Genomic DNA, 17,587 nt, shown 5'->3' with positions numbered 1-17,587 from the left:
GGGAGAGAGAAAGAGAGAGAGAGAGAGAGAGAGAGAGAAGAGGGAAAGAATGGCGGACTATGGTTGTGAAGCAGTCGTTCGTTGATGACGAGTCGAGGCTCGTGATCCAAAATGGCGGCTCTCTATCGATTACACGATTCCTTTCGTATAAGAAATTCAATAGGAATTGGTGAAGCTCCTGAATCCTGAAGGAAGAGCGATCATCCAGTTGGCCTTGAAATACCTACCTTCGACAGGACGAACCAATCGTCGTCCTCTTTTCTTTCTCTCTTTCTCCCTTTCTCTCTCTCTCTCTCCTTCTATTCTTCCGACGTCTCGACTACGCCGCCTAGCAGGACGAGGATCTAACATGTCAGGATTGACCGGTTCGAAGGCCTTATCGGCCTTGACCATTCTCCTCTTAACCGCCGGTAAGTCGCTAAATCGTTGCGGTTGAACGGCCGATTGAACGTCATGATCTATGGGGAAATAGGAGAGAACGGGAAAAGAGATCGACGGAAAGATTTATCGTTCCTCGAATCCACCGAGAGTCGATTTCATCCTTCTCCCTTGTTTGATCTAGATCTTGATGTTGGGATATAGAAAAAAAAAAAAAAAGAAAAAAGAAAGGAAAAGCTTTCATCGTAGCTTTTGATATTTAAAGAATGTCTCGCGTGTTTATCACGTCGATTTGGATGCACGCTGTTAACGTTCTGTAAAAATTTTATGAAAGAATCGACAAAACGTCAAATACACGAGGGTGGGAAAAATAATTTGCTATTCGTGCAATGAAGTATAAATTTGAGTCGAGATTCGAGCCTGTAAGTGGATCGTATCCGCTTCCGGATAATCTGGCACGCTCGCGCTGCTTCAAAAAGACAAACACTTTCTATTCGGAGTCGATAAATACGGAACGTTCGAACGTCGAAGATTGAAATAAAATTGACTCGAAAGGAGAAAACGAAGATGATACGCGAAAGGAACGAGTAATCATTCCATCGAGTCGATCGACTAAGAACTCGAAAAGAGATATGCAAAGGAGTTTATTGTTTTCATCGAACAAAAGGTGCATTAGAAGGGAAATTCGCGTTAGAGTCTATTTAAACGACGAGGAGAAAGCCGCATAGAACGTAGACCGTGTTTCTCCGAGATTTTTCACTCGCCTGACTGACTGACCGAACGAAAGCTCTTCGTACATACTACACCTGCAAGAAACGTTTACGAAACCTGTACGACCACGTAGCACGCGTGTTTTACGTTACCGTTTTTAACCCGCATGAACGAAACGACTTTATCGAGTCTAACTTTGATCCTTCCTCGTACTCTTCACGAAAGATCCAATATCATTTTATAACGCGCCGCGCCCGTTATACTGGCGTTTCGATATAATTAACATAAAAATTTTAACGTCGTCGAACAGGGATGAGAGATCAACGACACCAAGAACGTATCCGGCATAGAGTTTCGTCATTCGTCGACTTTCGCTCAACCGCATTAACCCATGAAAGTGTCACGAAATCGCGCTCTGAACGTACGTACGTATACCTACGAACAAAAAGATGGATCGATGAATGGATTATCGATGAATAATCGAAGAAAGCCGGACGTCTCTTCCAAGAGGGACGACGTTATAAGTTCGAATATCAAAGTTTAACGTTCGCGTGTACGCGCGAGCGTCGTCTTTGATTCAACTTGGATGAATCCGTCAATACGAGATCGACTTGACGAAGTTGCCAGACACGGGGCAACGAAATGTCGCGCTTGCCAGCGAAAAGAATAAATATTGGGTTGGAATGGTGTACCGTTAACTCTGCCGTTACCGCCTCGAGAGACGGTACATACCTCGTCTACGGTTCTACGGATAACCCCTACGGACAGCAACGACGACAATATCAATCATATATTTACAAATTAATCGAATCCATGTGTTTATATATATATATATATATGTATATATATATATACACACATATAATACACGCATACGATAAAGGATACTCGCGAGAGAGATACAATCGAGGTAGTAATTATTCGGTATAAAATAGTACATCTATAAATTGGGTTTACACGAGCGTGTATCCTACGTATCTATTACGTAAAGTTCGAAGCCCGAGAGAACTGCATTCCGTTCTCAAAGTGACGACGTCTGCCTAGCGATTTGCCTACATTCTCACGGTTCTTCTATGTATCCGACGACTTTGAAAGAGTTTGTAATACTCCACGTACCTCCGTTACTTCTCAGTGTTATATCTAATATTATAATGAGAGAATATAATTATATATAAATGAGAATATCATTTTCTACACGCGATGTTGCGAGTGCTGGTAAATTCGCGAATGTTATCGAGATTGACGACTGGAAAAAGAAAAAAAGGAAAAGAAAAAATCATCGATTGAAATAAGCGGTTACACATTTTAACAGGAAAACGATATACGGTTAGTTTAATTGCGCGGACTTGAAATTCGTGGCTACGATAGATTTTAATGACCAATTAGCGATAGATCGTCGCTCGTAGCTTCGAAGGAATCAGAACTGAAAAGGAACGCCGCGTGATTATCTGATTTCTTATCGGGCACGAGTTTCATTTCGCAAGGATTCTTTCCTTCAATTAGATTCTCTATGCATCTTTGTAAAAAAACGTGATGGCAAAGTGTATCGTAGAAACAATTAATTAAACGGGGTTGAACGGATAAATGGATGCAAAGATGGAATTTGGGTCGAGGATCGGACTTTATCGAAGGATTGCTATGTATGCGCTCGATATAATATATCTGGTATATACGCGCAACGGTCGTTATAGAAAATTTTAGTTTCACTTAAATTGCGTCGCGCCTCGTTTAATCGAATGGAGGAGACCGAAGAAATTACCGCTGTTCTCTAGATCTCTCGTTCTTATATTCGCACTTTCTATGCGGTTACGAGTTTCTGTGAAATATTCTTAATAGAAGAGGAACGTTAAAAGATATCCGTCCGTTAGAACGCTCGATTATAACGTGTATCGATACTTGCAAAACATCTCGCGCGGTAAGATGGATTAAATATTACCGACAGCTAAAAAAGATTAAATGTGTCGGTAAAATAACCGTCGGTAAATGATCGTCGATAATATAACCGACCGATATTATACCGACTCGGTCCTTTTAAGAAGATTCTTTAACCTATGACTTTGTTATCCTCGTTAAAAATATTGGATATTTCTCTTTTTTCCTTTTTTAGAATATTTTTGAGTGTAGAAAGAACAGGTATACAAAGCACAATTTACCGATATATTCTTTATACGGTATACGTGTCGTCATACAAATGAACGAACGGAAGAAGAAGAAGAAGAAGAAGAAGAAGTGCCGTAGAAGGTGAAGCAAAAAAGAAGACGGAGAGAAAGAGAAAGAATCCAGAGTAGTTGTACTTTCAAAGCCGTCAAAGCGGCCGTTCGAAGAGTTCGATACACCGGCCTCGAGAATGTCAACCGCTCGAGTACCGTTCGTTTCGGCAATCGTTCGTCGATCTCGTCGATTTTTTGCTCCCGCCACGTTAGATCGATTCTCTCGTCCGTTTGCCCTTTGACGGAAAGATATAGAGAAGCAGGTTTCTCTCCGTGGCCTTTGCTCGCGCGCGCCTATCCGTTATCACATTCGCTACCTAGTCAATGATCTCTTCTCGATACTTTCAGCTACCTTGGCCATACAAAACGATCGAACCTCCTCTCGATCGTCTCAAGATGATCCGGTTCTAAGCGCGAGCTCTTACACGGGTCCTCAAAGGACGACCTTGAGTTCCGATCGACGGGACGAGTCGTTGACTTTTCAGCGAACTTCTCCCGCTTTTCGATTGGAGACTTCCAAGAGCGTCTACAGTTACGATAATAAAAATGATATGAGAGGGACTCATTCCGAGGAGCCGATCGATCAGCTGACTTCTTCGAAGCACGTCGATCACATCGACGGTAATAACATCGAACTAAAGTCCGGAGAATATTATCGGTAAGGATTCTGTGTTCTCGGCGAAGGAGAATTAAAGAGAGAGAGAGAGAGAGAGAGATAGGAAATTATTAAATCTAATCCGTTTACCTAGCAATATAATACCAACGACAAGTCGATCGATTTCGGGGGAAGGACAGGGGGCTCCGCAGGGACGGAATCTCTTGACGGAGCCCCATCAGCCGGTTGGAATCCAAGACCGACCAGTACCCTATTTGCAAGGAATAGAGCAACCAAGACGAGCTCGCCAAGAGAAGATTTATAGCGAACATGCGCCACCTCCTATTCTGCAAACTGCTTTGCCTGGTAGACAAGCCAATCCTGATATTCAGGACATCATCACGGGTATCGTGAAACTTTTGAACGGCAATGTCAATGTGGCTGCTAATACTGTAAGACCGTTGAGGCCGATCCAAGCGACGAGGTACGTACCATTACGAGACACGCGATAGGACACGTTCCACGTCTACGACCACGTTAATTTTAGGATCAACAATAGAGGACCGCCGAGAATTTCGGACGTTCCTCCTTTACCACCGGACTTTGATACGCCCGGAATGAATCCTCCTCCTCCACCGGACACACCCTATCCGTTTGACAAGCCACCGAATCCTGACAGGCCTCTGGTCAATCAGTTACCGCCGGAAAGACCGATCAGGCCTTTCTTGAACGGCGTTCCTTTGCCGGAACAAATTGTACCTTCAGGAAATCGTCCTTGGTCCTGGAACAGGCCTAGTAACTTTTCCCTATCTAAATTTCATCTCGTTACTTCTTCGTAAGAAAAGTGAAGTATTAAACGTTCCCTTTCTCTAGGTGTTCACAGACGACCGATCCCAGCGTACAAGCCTCTACCACCGAATTTAGATTCTAGCTTTCATCGGGACAAGGATCATCCAAGCAACGACAAGCACACCGAGAAGCCGCATTTCGATTTAAAGCCCGATCAGCAGCAGATAGAACTCAATGCGACTAACGAGTCTGCGAACGCGAACGACGACGTCGCGACGAATCACAAGACGGTAGAAAATAAGATAGGCAATGCTCATAACCAGGAGGAGCAGGAAAGTCCTGCGAATCCGACGAAGAAAGGCGAACACGAAGATTTTACGAAAAAGATACACAAGTATCAGTCTCATATGAAGGACAAAATAAATAACGACAATACTCTCGTGTTGGGTGCCGAACAAGTGGAGAACGAAAATCAAACTAGCAGCGTGATACGATATACGGATTTTCCAAAACCCGTCGTCGTACCTTTGAACGGTCAAGCCAAGGAGACGAAAATTTCGAAAACGAATCAAGTCGCGGTATCTTCGATCGTCAACTCGAAAAACGAAGAAAGCAAAGTCGACCTCGCGTTCTCGAGTAGCATCAAACCTACGAAATCGTTCTCAACGAGCACCTTGAACGTCGAAACGAGCTCGTCGGTACGAGTGATCGAACCGACGCCAACGAAGACGGACGTTTGGCCTACTTCTGCCCCTACGAACGACCATTCGAGTAAACCTTCCGAAACATTCGCGACGACGACAACGACGGCGAGAACGACGACGGAATTAGAGCCGAGTAATACGTTCACCGAATCCGAAAGCGTTAGAACGACTTCTTCGACGCCAACGGAAAGTTTACCTACGACGTTTGTCAAAATTTTCAGCACCACTCAGAAAAGTATGATACATTCTTCGACGAGCAGCATCTTTTCGAAAAATACAGGTCAGACCGATCTAATCCGCTAAGCGAATGATAAAAGAAGCGAAAGACTTCGATATTTAACGAAGTGATTATTTATTTTTGTAGCTACTACGGATCGATATTCCTACCGACCTCGGCCTGGAATAGTACTCGACGATACCTTGGATTACACGGGAACCCCAGGATTGGCTACGCAAAGACCTTACCCTCCGCCAAGACCCACGTCCTTGGTCGACGTATTCGACGTCACCGTTTCCGCGGTTCAAGGTCCTGGTGGAAGTTCCGGTGAGTATACCATTCCTCTATGCTCTCACGATAGATGCGAGAAATGATCTAATTCGATCTACCGCGATCTATTAGGAGATGGCGTCAGGGTGTCTATAAACGGAGGAAACGCCGATGTTATTCTCACTTCTGCCGTGGAGGGTCAAGGATTTGTAAGCATCGACGGTAAAAGGACCTATCTGAATTTGTTCGATAATACCGAACGAACTTCGACGTCCTCGCAAGCCCTACCTCAACCAACTAGAACTCAGCCTCCGCATGTCGTCGGTACCGGGTTAGCTTTTTTTTTTTTTTTTTCTAGCAAGCGACATGTATCGTCAGTTAAATACAGTGTGATCGTGTTCGATACGTTTAGTCTAGCGATCCCACAACCGGACACTATGAGCATCAATCAACGTCCCGGCTTATTGTCGCCAAGACCGAATTACCCGAAACGACCGACTCAACCTCCTGTCAGGATAGACACTTGCATAGTCGGCGACAGTAGTACCTGCGATGCGAGTCAACACGAGGCGTGTGCAACGATCCAAGGTGTATCCGCGTGTCACTGTAAACCAGGATACGCGAGACTACAACATTCCCTTCCATGTAAAAGTTTGTAATCGAATAATTCTATAACATGATATCTTAGGATCAGTCTATTTTGATACTTGTCAATTTTCAATATTTTCTTCGTGTAGAAATCGTCAGTATCGTGGTGTCCATTAGAATAGACAGATTTTACGACAGGAAGGTTGTCTGGGATCGCGGACTCGCCGACAAAGATTCCGAATCTTATCAAACGTTGGCTTTCGAAGCAAACAGAGCCGTAAGTATTTCCTTTTTTCTTTTTTCTTTTTTTAAATCGTATCAAGTCATTAAGAGATTTTATACTTTATTCTTTCGTCCTATCTCGGATAATAGAGAATCCGTTTGTATTGGTTCAGATCGAGTCTGCGATGTCTATGACGCCTTTCTCGGACGAGCATATGGGATCGTCTGTAAATTCTGTATATCAAGGTGACGTCAGTCAAGGACAAGGAGGTGTCTTTGTAAATGCGACCCTGAAACTCATCTATGAACCGAGAACGGTACGACCTAGTTTGGCCGGTGAATTGCAGAAACAACTCCTCGGCGTCATTCATAGAAGAAACAATAATATCGGAAATAGCGCGCTGTACGTCGACAGTCCTCGCGGATCGATATCCAATTTGCAAGGTTAGATAAAGTCGTAAAAAGAAAAGGACGTTTTTTCTTCTCAGAGATCCCGAATGTTTTTTTCTTCGTTCTCTTTTAGATCTGGACGAGTGCGCATCCTCGGAATTAAACGATTGTCACTCTTATGCAACTTGTACGAACACGTGGGGTGGTTTTAGCTGCACTTGCAATCAGGGATTGAAGGATCCCCATAAAGATGATTCGAACGAAGCTGGTAGATCATGCTTATCTTGTCCCTCGACTCATTGCAACAATCGAGGAACGTGTTCCTATCAAAACGACCAGATGCAATGCGCGTGAGTTGAAGCGCCATAGCTTTCATCTATATTTCATTCGTAAACATACTTATACCCGTACGAGGTTTGTTCTTTCTACAGATGTACTGGTAATTACTATGGAACTCAGTGCGAAGTCGACGGCGAAGTTTTGGGCGTTGCGATAGGTGCCTCCGTCGCGGCCTTAATAATCATAGTCCTAACTCTGGTTTGCCTCGTGATGTGGAGGTAAAGGATTTGGATCAAAAAATAATTCGTGCAATTAAATTTGATATTAATCTCGTCTTACCGGTTTCGATCGTAGTCGGAGATGGTCGCGCGAACAAAAGTCCGTCGGATCGCCCGTTTACGGATACATTCAAGGCGGAATACCTGGGACGCTTCCTGGTAGAGAAAGAACTTTTCACGTTTCATTGATCAAATTCACTCTTTTATACGTACCTATTTTTGTATAACGATGTGACTCAAAACGATGGTGTATCTAGGTACGTTGGCTAGAGTGGGCTCGGTTGGGACTTTGGCATCGGTGAAGCAAGGACCGCCGCCTAATCTACCGCCCTATATGTTGGCACATTTTGCCGATCACATGGCAACCGCGAATATCTACGCCGTAAGTATTCTCCGCCTAATCGTGAAACGTGTAACAACGATAACGATCGTTATCGCGAATATTTTGACGTAAGCAGACCGAACCTATGGGCCCGACAAGACCCAGCTCGGCAATGTTCGGTTATCCGCCGATCAATGTTCACGGAACGTTACCTCCGGTTCCACTACCAAGACTTCAAGCTCCGCCAAGACCGAGACAAAGACATCAACCGGATCCAGACAGTTCGGACTCGGAACCGCAGGACAAGGATAGGGCCGATTTGATACCACAGAGCAACGGGTTCCACGTGCCCAGGCCAAAGTCCAGATCGTCTTTGGCGGTGAGCATAATCAACACTTGTTGCAAGCCTTTCTTTTTACTACTTGCACTTAATTCTATTATTCGGTCGCTTTCTTTACTTGATCATTTCCAAGTTGCATGTTTCCTCTAAGTAAGAATGTCTTCTCTTTTGCTCAATTTTTAGAATCAGAGTGGAATTTACAACGACGTGGAGTACGATCAAGGCGACGTTCAGCACCTATCCAAAAACAATATACCAATGTCCACCTATAGACCGTATTATAGAACGTGAAATTGTAATACGAGTCGAATTTAATCGACTTTCGAGCAATTTCGAGGAAATAGTCTTTAAATGGGAGAAAGAAACGGAAGTGATCGGTCGTGGCTCGTGACAAGTGTGTCTTCCGTGTTCGCACGACGATGCGAGAACTGTAAAATAAAATAAAACGAGACTCTACGTATTAAGATTATTTAAGCGCGAATACGAGCAGAGTTTCAATGGGTGTTCCCTTGCGGCGATGGATCTATTTCGCGAAGCTTCATTTTTAGAATTCCTCTTTCGACGAGCGTATACAAGAAGTATACGGTGGTTTCGATGGCCGATATACAAAAGTCTAAAACGATTGGAAGAGTTAATGCTATAATCCATTACGTAATTTTTGTAATTACATATCATATATATTTTTTTCAAGTTGAATACAATATACATTTTGAAAAGTTAACTATGTCATCACTTCTTCATTGCCCCTTGCCAAAATAAAAATTGTGGAAAAGATTTGTATGCGTCGCTTCTTCAACTTTCTTTCCATTCAATTAAACGAGCAAAATACATCGAAGCTTTTACGCCGATCGTTGCTCGCCGTTCGTATCGCAAATTTTTTTATTCGTTAACTTATAATTCCTCTCACGAGAAAGAAAATTAACATCGTTGAAATTCTCTTTGCGAGCTGATAATCTTTTTTAAGATTTTGCTCGTTTCCTTCTTCTTTTTTTCTTTCTTAACTTTCGATGATGCTTAATTACGATAAGAAGGATATTCGAAATCAAGAAGAAGAGAGAGGAGAAGAGAGGGGTGAGGTTGGGGCACGTGATGAACCACGAAGAATACAAGTACATTTATAATTTTTAAGCTGTAACAAACGGAATGCATCCATTTATTATTATAATAACCTATGGATAATCGAAAAGAGAAATTTTATTTGAAATAAGTTGTTCTCACGTTCTTCCTGCAAACACGCGAAAATCGTGACGAGAGGATTTTTCCTTTAATTTTCGAGTCTCGGCACTTGTATAGATCGTAAAGTGATAATGATGAGAGAATACGTTACCGAACGTCGACGTATATATATCTATATGTATATAAACACATATACATATATATACAAAACATTATGTAATTACAATATATCAATATAATAAATATGAAATATATATCGACAAATATACATATATATATGCGTACTATGACGTGTAAATAATATATATGTATATATACGTATATATATACACACATATATATATATATAATCATTTAATAGTAATCAATAATAATTCATCTTTTTTTCGATATACGTAACAATACTCCACCTGAACGATAAAGAGAGATCGTATCTTTTTTCTGTATTTTCATCTTGTTTGTCTCGACAAGTGTAACAATTTTATTATAATGTATATAAAGAGCTCGGTACTACATCACCGAAGTGCGTAACACGGTGCCCGACATTTCGTATAAAGGCAATAAATTCTTTTGGTATGTATTAACAAGAAGAAGAGAAAAGGAATGACCTTTTTTTGTTGTGTTTTTTTTTACTTTTTGTTTTTTTTTGTTGTTGTTTTTTTTTTCTTTTTTTTTTTATCGCAAATACCCTTTGACTACATCGAAAATACGCTTCGATAAGCAGGATATATTTTTTTCCTGCTCGTTTGGTCGTAGTGTAACATGATATATATATATGTATATATGTAATGTAAAAGAGTCGAAGAGATCAAAGACATTGTCGAGATGAAGGAGAATAAAGCGAGCGAGTAAGAATTTTTGGAAGGCAAAGAGTGGACGAACTCTCTCGAGGTTGTCGACTCGCGAACGTTATACACGAGAAAATGAATACTCTTTCCTAATCCGCCGTTCGCCGATGAAGTTCTTCCGGATTATTTATATCCATGTATCTACTTACATAGAGATAAGCGACGTCTTCGCGATGAAATCATGGCAACATTTTTAGATTCTAATTGGATTCTAATGATCGCAAAAAGAAAAAAAGTTCGAATGAATCGAATCGATTTAACGATTAACGCGGAACGAGATATATAGATATTTGTTTAAAGTTCCTTCGTTGTTCGGGAATAATTTGCGTCGCTTCGAAAATAAAAATTTATAAATTCGTTGATTCGAACGGGGTGCTTCTCTCTCTCTCTCTTTTTTTTTTGTTTCTGCCGATTACTCGATATATATATATTCGATATCATGCCGGGTTAATCTTCATCGACGAGCAAACGCATGGTTCGTAAGAATTTTAAGAATCTCTGGCATATAGTACAAACGACGGTAGATAAGTACAGCGTAAGTATTCAAAGTAGAAAGTGTAAAGTATCACAAGGATTATAATAATCGTTTATAATTACAATTATCTCGCAAGAGAGTAAGACGTTGCTTCTTACATTATCGATCACACATTAATTATAAGCGCTTTAATCGCGTTCGTGCAACGAACACGCGCCAACGAATATCACCAAAGGGATTTTCTTCGTGTTTGGGATTCTCCCGTAAATACATCAGTCTTTGACACAATAATTATAATAATACCACTGATAAAGAGTAAAGCTGAGTGAGAAAGATCGTCTTTTATACATACACGCGCACCCATATATATATATATATATATATGTCTCTCTGTGTTTGTATATTTATATATATATATATATAAATATACACGCGTGCGCGCGTGTGTATAATCATCAAACGTTTTTATTTTTCCTCTTTTTTCCGTAGACGAGAACACTTATAAAAGGCGACTCAAGTTTTTGATGCGTGGTCAAATGTCGTAACATTGTGCGCGATAGAGAACGGGGTAGAAGGCTCGAGTAGAAATATTTAGAAAGAGAAAGATGAAAATATACCCTCGAAAAAGAGTAGAGAAACGTTACGAAGAATCCTTCCTAAAATATACGATGGTCGTAGTACTTACCGACGAATAAATCACTGACAAATGTGTGCGTATAAAGGAGCCACCAAATTACCTTCTTCTTCTTTTTCTTTTCCTTTTTTTTTCGAGCAACGGCGACCTCGTATTTTGATTTTCCGTGAAGGACAGAAACACGTGGATAGAAAAGAAAAGTGTCCCGTCGTACTTTTAACGAACGCAGAGAACCAACGAGGATCCTCCGCGTGATCGTTATTATCATTATCATTATCATCATTATTATTATTATTATTATTATATTACTAACGGAATAAAATAAAAAATATCTTACCTTGCGCGTATTTCGTACGTTCCTCGATATGTTTAACAAAGCGAACGAATATCCGATAGGATCATCGCGAACTACGAGAACTCGTATCGCGACTCGACTCGTTTCGCTGTTATATATACTTTTCTGCTCGTGTGCGTTGCCACACGAGAAGAGGACACAAGAAGACAAGACGCGCGACCTATGTACAACGAGACGCTTGTGGGTATGTATCTCGAAAGGTGTATCGAACCCCTCGACGGGAGGAGAGTCGTAGATACGACATACGACGAGCACCTATCGATTCTCTCTCTCTTAGGCCACACGATATAATAATGATTTTGTAAATTTTTTTTTCCTTTTCTTTTCTTTTTCCTTCTTTCTTTCTTTCTTTTTTTTTTTTTTTTCAAGGGAAGCAAAAGGCTTCGAGCACGCGTAAGTACTCGTTCTCGAGGTCGTTCGTTTTTAAGTCGGAGTTGCTTGCGTCTGAGGTGAGGGCGATGCCGGTGTGTTAACGTTCGGCCTATAGAATCTGTTCACTAGCTGTTTCAGGCTCATGACGGTTCCTAATCCGGTACTCGGGTCCATGTTGATAAACGAATCCAAATTGTCTTTGCACGCTGCAACGTACGGATTCGTGATCGAGATCGATATTACGAGTAGTAAAAGGTATACGTACTTGGCGTTGAAATCGGAGGATAATCGGGCGGCGTTTTGATCCACGTGCCGTCCTCGCGTTTCATGTGTTGCCGATTCGAGGCAAACTGTTGCAAATAGAGACTGGCGGGAACCAATCGGAATCTTCTGTGATATTCCGGTCGCAGGGCCTCGTCCGATCTGAACGTCTCCGTAGCGTATTTCCAAAAATGCGTTGGGAACGGTAAAGCGCTATCCAAATCGTAAACCACGGCTCTCTCGTCGGGCGCGTAAATGAGGATAACGTGATAATCCTATAGAAATATGCGCGGAAAAAGGGGAGGAAATTATTTGTCAACGAAACCGGTGTAAATCTAACAAACTAACCCAAACTACGAGCTTGTCCTCGTCTTTTCCAGCTCGTTGACGCCAAAGCGGAACGCTACGTCGAGAATTGCTTATAAAGGCAACGTGACAATGTTGCAATTCCGATCCGTGTTTGGTAGCGACGTCCTGGCACAGCTTCCATACGTTTTCTTCGCTGAAAATAATCATGAAAATATCGCACGTAAACGCCATACAAATAACAAATAACCTACGACAGCGTTTTCGCGTGCAGGCGACACGAGTTAACCTTTAGATTCATCGGATCTGACTTTTAAGATCGAAACGAGATAATCACGAAGGACCGACCGTTTTGCTATAGAGAAATCCTCACCTCGAAAGCATCAACGAAAAGGAAAAGACGTAAATGAAACGTTAGTGTGCGTGGACGCATTAAAGGGACACGCAAAGAGAGAGAGAGAGAGAGAGAGAGAGAGAGAGAGAGCGAGAGAGAGAGAGAACGAAAAGTACGAACGCCAATGATCGAATCGTCGGCGAAGCGCGAATTTTTGAATTAGCCTCCTGTGGACGTTCGTGATTGGTAGCACGCTCTATCTCTCTCGTTCTCTCGATAATGGCGGCGCTCGGTATCAACGACGTTCGTTCCACCACCGCAACACGTATCGATCCAAGCGCGGGATATGCCGCAATACGACACATTTATTTCTTCAAATCGATCTCGCCTCCGCGTGTCAAGACAAACGATAGTACGTCTAGATAACGTAACGAATTGTCTTTCTCCTCACCAATAGCAGCTCGTATAAACGCAGTCGGTTGCCTTTGTGAAGAGCGGCACCAGGGGTTTGGTGTTTCCAGTGACACGAGGTTCCACGGCCATTCTCTGTTTACAAACTCGGGAAAATTCGAAATCCTCGTTGTCCTGTCTTCTCAAGCTCCTCTTATTCGCACTTCAATCGGATTCGCGATCGATCGATTTCTTTCTTTTTGTTTTTGTTTGTCCCGAGCTACGTCATAGCTACTCGTATTCGTTTCGCACTAGCATCGTCGTCGTCGTCGTCGTCGTCGTCGTACTTAATCTACTTTCGCTCAGCTTCGGCCGAAATTCGACTAGCTCGTGCGTTTTACACGCTAACGACGATCCTGAACATTCTTTCCGTCACTAAGTCTCGCTCGGCAATGTATGTGCGTACTCTCGAGTAATCTCTCCTAACACGACCGACTCGCGCCTGGGATGTCGCGAAACTGCGACTGCGCGCTCTCCTTCCATCGCTACAGCCCGCTTATCCCCACCACTCGCTCGGTTAACGTCTATCGCTTTCTCTCTCTCTCTCTCTCTCTCTCTCTTCCTTCCTTCCTCTCTTTCTTTCCACACACCAGCGAGCGTTTGTAAGGCCGACGCGCGTTATCGTACTATTAATAAAGCCTATTGCACGGATGAAAAAATAAGATGTAAAGAGAATAGAGAGAGAGAGAGAGAGAGAGAGAGAGAGAGAGAGAGAGAGAGAAAGCAAGCGGAACGAGGGCGGGACATTGCATTAAAAAAATATCAATGATATCCTACGACATCGACGTTAAATCTTATCAACCTCCTAAGCGAACGTTTCACCAAACCTCGCCATATCCAAGTTAATTAAAATTTCATTTTAATCGTCGTACCAATCGGCTACGTTCGATCGAAACAATGCGATTGACTTTTTTCGTTCATAGTTCAATAGCTAACCGATAGCTCTCTCTCTCTCTCTCTCTCACATTTCGTCTCGAAAAACGTGTGTACATCGTACGTATTAATGTTAATTTTGGTAGGAGAGCTATCAATTAAACGATGTTTGCGATATCCTTTCCCGGCTCTACCGCTTGTCTCTTATCCTCTATCAAACGCGCGTCCAACCCTTCGTAAATATCCATTTTCTATTACACGATGTTCTCGGATATATCCGATCGATCGATCCGTGAGAATTTACGCGAGTATAATGCGACCTTCCTTGCTTATCGATAGAAATGTATATTACTCTTGCGTTCTTCTCTTTTTATTAAAGGGAAACGATAAAAAACACTTGCGTCGTTCGTTTTCTATTTAGCATCGTGCTTCTTTTTTTCTTTTCATTTTCATAACGGTATGACATGTTTCATTTATCCCCGTGTCTGTACGATTAAATTCCCAACTAAGTTGTTTACTTTTTCTTTGTTCTATCAGTCTAATGTTTATGTTTTGATCTTTACTCAAAATAAAATCGATATAGCTCTTACAAAATAAAGATCGAAGATATATACGTGTAAAAGAGATCGGTTTACACTTTTTGAAATTTCTTATAAAGTCTAATGTAACGTAGAATAATTCTTAAATCGCATACCGGATCGTGAAAAAGCTTGGTATTTTTGAAACGCAGTGAAAAGACTCGTGCGTAATTTGAAAAAAACGTATATCTGATAAACCAACCAGAAACGTTAACGTCCTTGAACTTTTATCAGGCTAAACGTTCTTATCCATCCATATTCATACGTATCGCCTCTTATCGTTCGCACTCTTCGCGTACTCTACTAGTGTCGGTGCATCGAACCGTTACTATTTTTTAACTCCTTTTATACATTTTTTTTTAAACAATGGCAATAAATGCTGCAAAAGCGGTTCTTAAAAAGGGAAAAACTGTTTTATTTATGTGTGAATTTCAAGAAAGATTCGCAAAAGCCATGTTCGAATTTGATAAAGTTATTGAAAATTCTGTAAAATTGGTAATTTTCTCAATCGTCGTCTTATTGATATATCTGTGCATGCTTGATAAGAGTCAAGTTGTACGGAAAGTTGTAAAGTTTGAGGTTACGTTCCCGTTGTGTCGCGTCTGAAATATAAATCTTATGGATAAAATTTACTATATGTACATATTATGGGTTTAGGTAAATTCTATGAAACTTTTAAAAGTTCCAATGATCGTAACGGAACAAAATCCAAAAGCTTTGGGCAAAACTGTACCTCAACTAGATATATCTAGCGCTAAAGGTCCTTTTGAGAAAACCCAATTTAGTATGTGTACCGATGAAGTAAGTGACTGATTCTTTAAGGCTCAACTCGCGGCAAACATTCTTCGTTATTCCATTATTTACGACGTTATATGTTATTTTCTCATAGGTCAACGAAGCGCTTTCCAGTATTTGTTGCGGAACCTATCCAGAGTCTGTAATACTTATCGGACTTGAAACTCATGTTTGCGTTGAGAGTACAGCGATTGACTTAAAAATGAGTGGATACGAGGTTCACGTCGTGGCAGATTGTTGTACGTCTCGCACGCAAGAAGATAGGTTATTAGCATTGCAGGTAATCGATTGCGATACAAGCGGCGTATTTGAAGCGTATTAAAGAAGAATAACGACGAAACAATTCCCTTTTATAGAGGATGCAAGCAATGGGATGTCACGTATCTACTTCTGAGACTGTTATTTTTAAATTAATAGGAGACGCAAAACACGAAGAATTTAAGAACATTCAAAAACTTATAAAAACGCCTACGTTATATACAGGGCTCGTACCCGTATCAAAGATATGAGATCTCAGTTTCTTCCGTTTGAGATCTCGTCTATAGAAAATAAATGGATTATGGAGTATATTTTTGTATAAAATTTGAAAGGTTAAAAAACGAGTATATTATTTGATTGTATCGTACATCGATATTCTAAGAAAAACGGTAAAAAACTTGATACGAAATAAAGAAATAAAAATTTGTTTGGTATAGTAATACAAAAATAGTATACTTTCTTTAAAATCAAGCGCGTAATTAGCCTCTACTAAGTAAAGGAACCTTTACTCTTCTTAATTCTTCAATTTTTCCCTGTAGAACCAAATCCATCCGCGCCTCTTACCGTTTCATCCAAAGTATCCAATTCTTGCAATTCAGGACATTCTATTTTCTCACAAATTAATTGAGCAATGCGGTCTCCAGGAGCTATTTCAAACTCTTTGTCGCTATGATTGAAGATTAATATTTGAAGATTTCCCCTGCAAGCAAAGTGTTTTGCAGGTTAAGTAAGAGTCTATCAAACGTTATTCTTTGAAAAAGAATAAAAATATCTACCGATAGTCCGCATCGATGACGCCCGCACCAACATCTATGAAATTTTTCAATGCTAAACCAGACCTTGGAGCTATTCTGCCATAAGTACCAGGTGGAAGTTGCACTTGTATATCCGTTTTCACCAAACCTCTGTCTCGAGCCGGTATAACGCACTCATAAGCGCTAAGTATAACAAGGAAAACAATTCAAAATGATTCGTTGAATTCATCGTTGAAAGAAATAATTCTTACCTTCGTAAGTCGTATCCAGCCGCTAAAGCTGAACCTTTCGTAGGTGCGAAAGCTTTATCTGATATTTTGGCGAATTTCAAAATACTTCCACCATTCACAGGAGCCATGTTGAGACCGTTATGCCTTCCTTCGATGTCTTTCAATCGACGTGCCAGTATAATTTAAACGCGTTCGTACTCGAGTCTACCGACCGCTCGGAGGCGGTTTTTTATTACCGGCCGGTACGACCAATTTTTCTTTCGTTCCGTCTTCTTCGTTTTTAAATATGTACGTGTACGAGTCAAATTTTCCCGGCAAAATTCAACTTGAAATTTAACCAATTATTTCATAATTTTTTTGTTACTGCCTAATTATTAAACGCTGCATTGACTAATGTATTGTATAGAGATACCATTATATGAGAAAGGACCGGGAAATTCAAACTTAGCCAATATAACGTTATCGACAATAGAACGAATTTATCGTATCGATATTCGACCTCCTTGTCGTTCTTTACTTCGTAACGATCGTTTTATTAGTTAATTAGTTTCTTTCATAAATCTGGTATTCGTAAAAAGACATGGAAGAGATTTG

The 17,587-nt window shown here is 41.0% G+C and overlaps 3 protein-coding genes across 3 annotated transcripts; 2 read left to right on the top strand and 1 right to left on the bottom strand.

Moving 5' to 3' along the window:
• Window positions 1-28: 28 nt before the first annotated feature.
• LOC122637908 lies at window positions 29-9,076 on the top strand. The gene is made up of 16 exons (XM_043830430.1): window positions 29-410; window positions 3,648-3,957; window positions 4,049-4,378; window positions 4,442-4,689; window positions 4,768-5,667; window positions 5,752-5,931; window positions 6,007-6,205; window positions 6,287-6,525; window positions 6,612-6,739; window positions 6,858-7,128; window positions 7,208-7,424; window positions 7,506-7,631; window positions 7,708-7,790; window positions 7,889-8,013; window positions 8,090-8,332; window positions 8,477-9,076. The coding sequence occupies exons 1-16, from the start codon at window positions 350-352 to the stop codon at window positions 8,582-8,584; spliced, it is 3,768 nt and encodes a 1,255-aa protein (XP_043686365.1). The 5' UTR covers window positions 29-349; the 3' UTR covers window positions 8,585-9,076.
• An 826-nt stretch (window positions 9,077-9,902) lies between these two features.
• LOC122627108 (protein N-terminal glutamine amidohydrolase-like) lies at window positions 9,903-17,236 on the bottom strand. The gene is made up of 5 exons (XM_043807930.1): window positions 17,015-17,236; window positions 16,785-16,946; window positions 12,763-12,916; window positions 12,419-12,689; window positions 9,903-12,359 (listed from the first exon to the last, which is right to left on the bottom strand). The coding sequence occupies exons 1-5, from the start codon at window positions 17,119-17,121 to the stop codon at window positions 12,205-12,207; spliced, it is 849 nt and encodes a 282-aa protein (XP_043663865.1). The 5' UTR covers window positions 17,122-17,236; the 3' UTR covers window positions 9,903-12,204.
• Window positions 15,198-16,456, top strand: LOC122627106 (isochorismatase domain-containing protein 2-like). The gene is made up of 4 exons (XM_043807926.1): window positions 15,198-15,450; window positions 15,613-15,756; window positions 15,845-16,030; window positions 16,107-16,456. Exons 1-4 carry the CDS (start codon window positions 15,322-15,324, stop codon window positions 16,257-16,259), a joined length of 612 nt encoding a protein of 203 aa, XP_043663861.1. The 5' UTR covers window positions 15,198-15,321; the 3' UTR covers window positions 16,260-16,456.
• Window positions 17,237-17,587: the final 351 nt, after the last annotated feature.

Source organism: Vespula pensylvanica, chromosome 2 (assembly GCF_014466175.1).
Source record: "Vespula pensylvanica isolate Volc-1 chromosome 2, ASM1446617v1, whole genome shotgun sequence".
Taxonomy (NCBI): domain Eukaryota; kingdom Metazoa; phylum Arthropoda; class Insecta; order Hymenoptera; family Vespidae; genus Vespula; species Vespula pensylvanica.
Note: the sequence above shows the minus strand (reverse complement) of the source record. Positions and strands in the feature narration are given on the sequence as shown.

Excerpts from the sequence above, each read along its gene's own strand:
- LOC122627108 (XM_043807930.1), bottom strand. The coding sequence starts at position 17,121 with ATGGCTCCTGTGAATGGTGGAAGTATTTTGAAATTCGCCAAAATATCA. Across the intron at positions 12,917-16,784 it reads GTCATCGATGCGGACTATCG|CGAAGAAAACGTATGGAAGC; the intron begins GTAGATATTTTT and ends GATTATTTTCAG. Across the intron at positions 12,360-12,418 it reads TCCTCCGATTTCAACGCCAA|CGTGCAAAGACAATTTGGAT; the intron begins GTACGTATACCT and ends CGTACGTTGCAG.
- LOC122637908 (XM_043830430.1), top strand. The coding sequence starts at position 350 with ATGTCAGGATTGACCGGTTCGAAGGCCTTATCGGCCTTGACCATTCTC. Across the intron at positions 411-3,647 it reads CATTCTCCTCTTAACCGCCG|CTACCTTGGCCATACAAAAC; the intron begins GTAAGTCGCTAA and ends CGATACTTTCAG. Across the intron at positions 6,206-6,286 it reads CCGCATGTCGTCGGTACCGG|TCTAGCGATCCCACAACCGG; the intron begins GTTAGCTTTTTT and ends CGATACGTTTAG.
- LOC122627106 (XM_043807926.1), top strand. The coding sequence starts at position 15,322 with ATGGCAATAAATGCTGCAAAAGCGGTTCTTAAAAAGGGAAAAACTGTT. Across the intron at positions 15,451-15,612 it reads TTGAAAATTCTGTAAAATTG|GTAAATTCTATGAAACTTTT; the intron begins GTAATTTTCTCA and ends TTATGGGTTTAG. Across the intron at positions 16,031-16,106 it reads ATAGGTTATTAGCATTGCAG|AGGATGCAAGCAATGGGATG; the intron begins GTAATCGATTGC and ends TCCCTTTTATAG.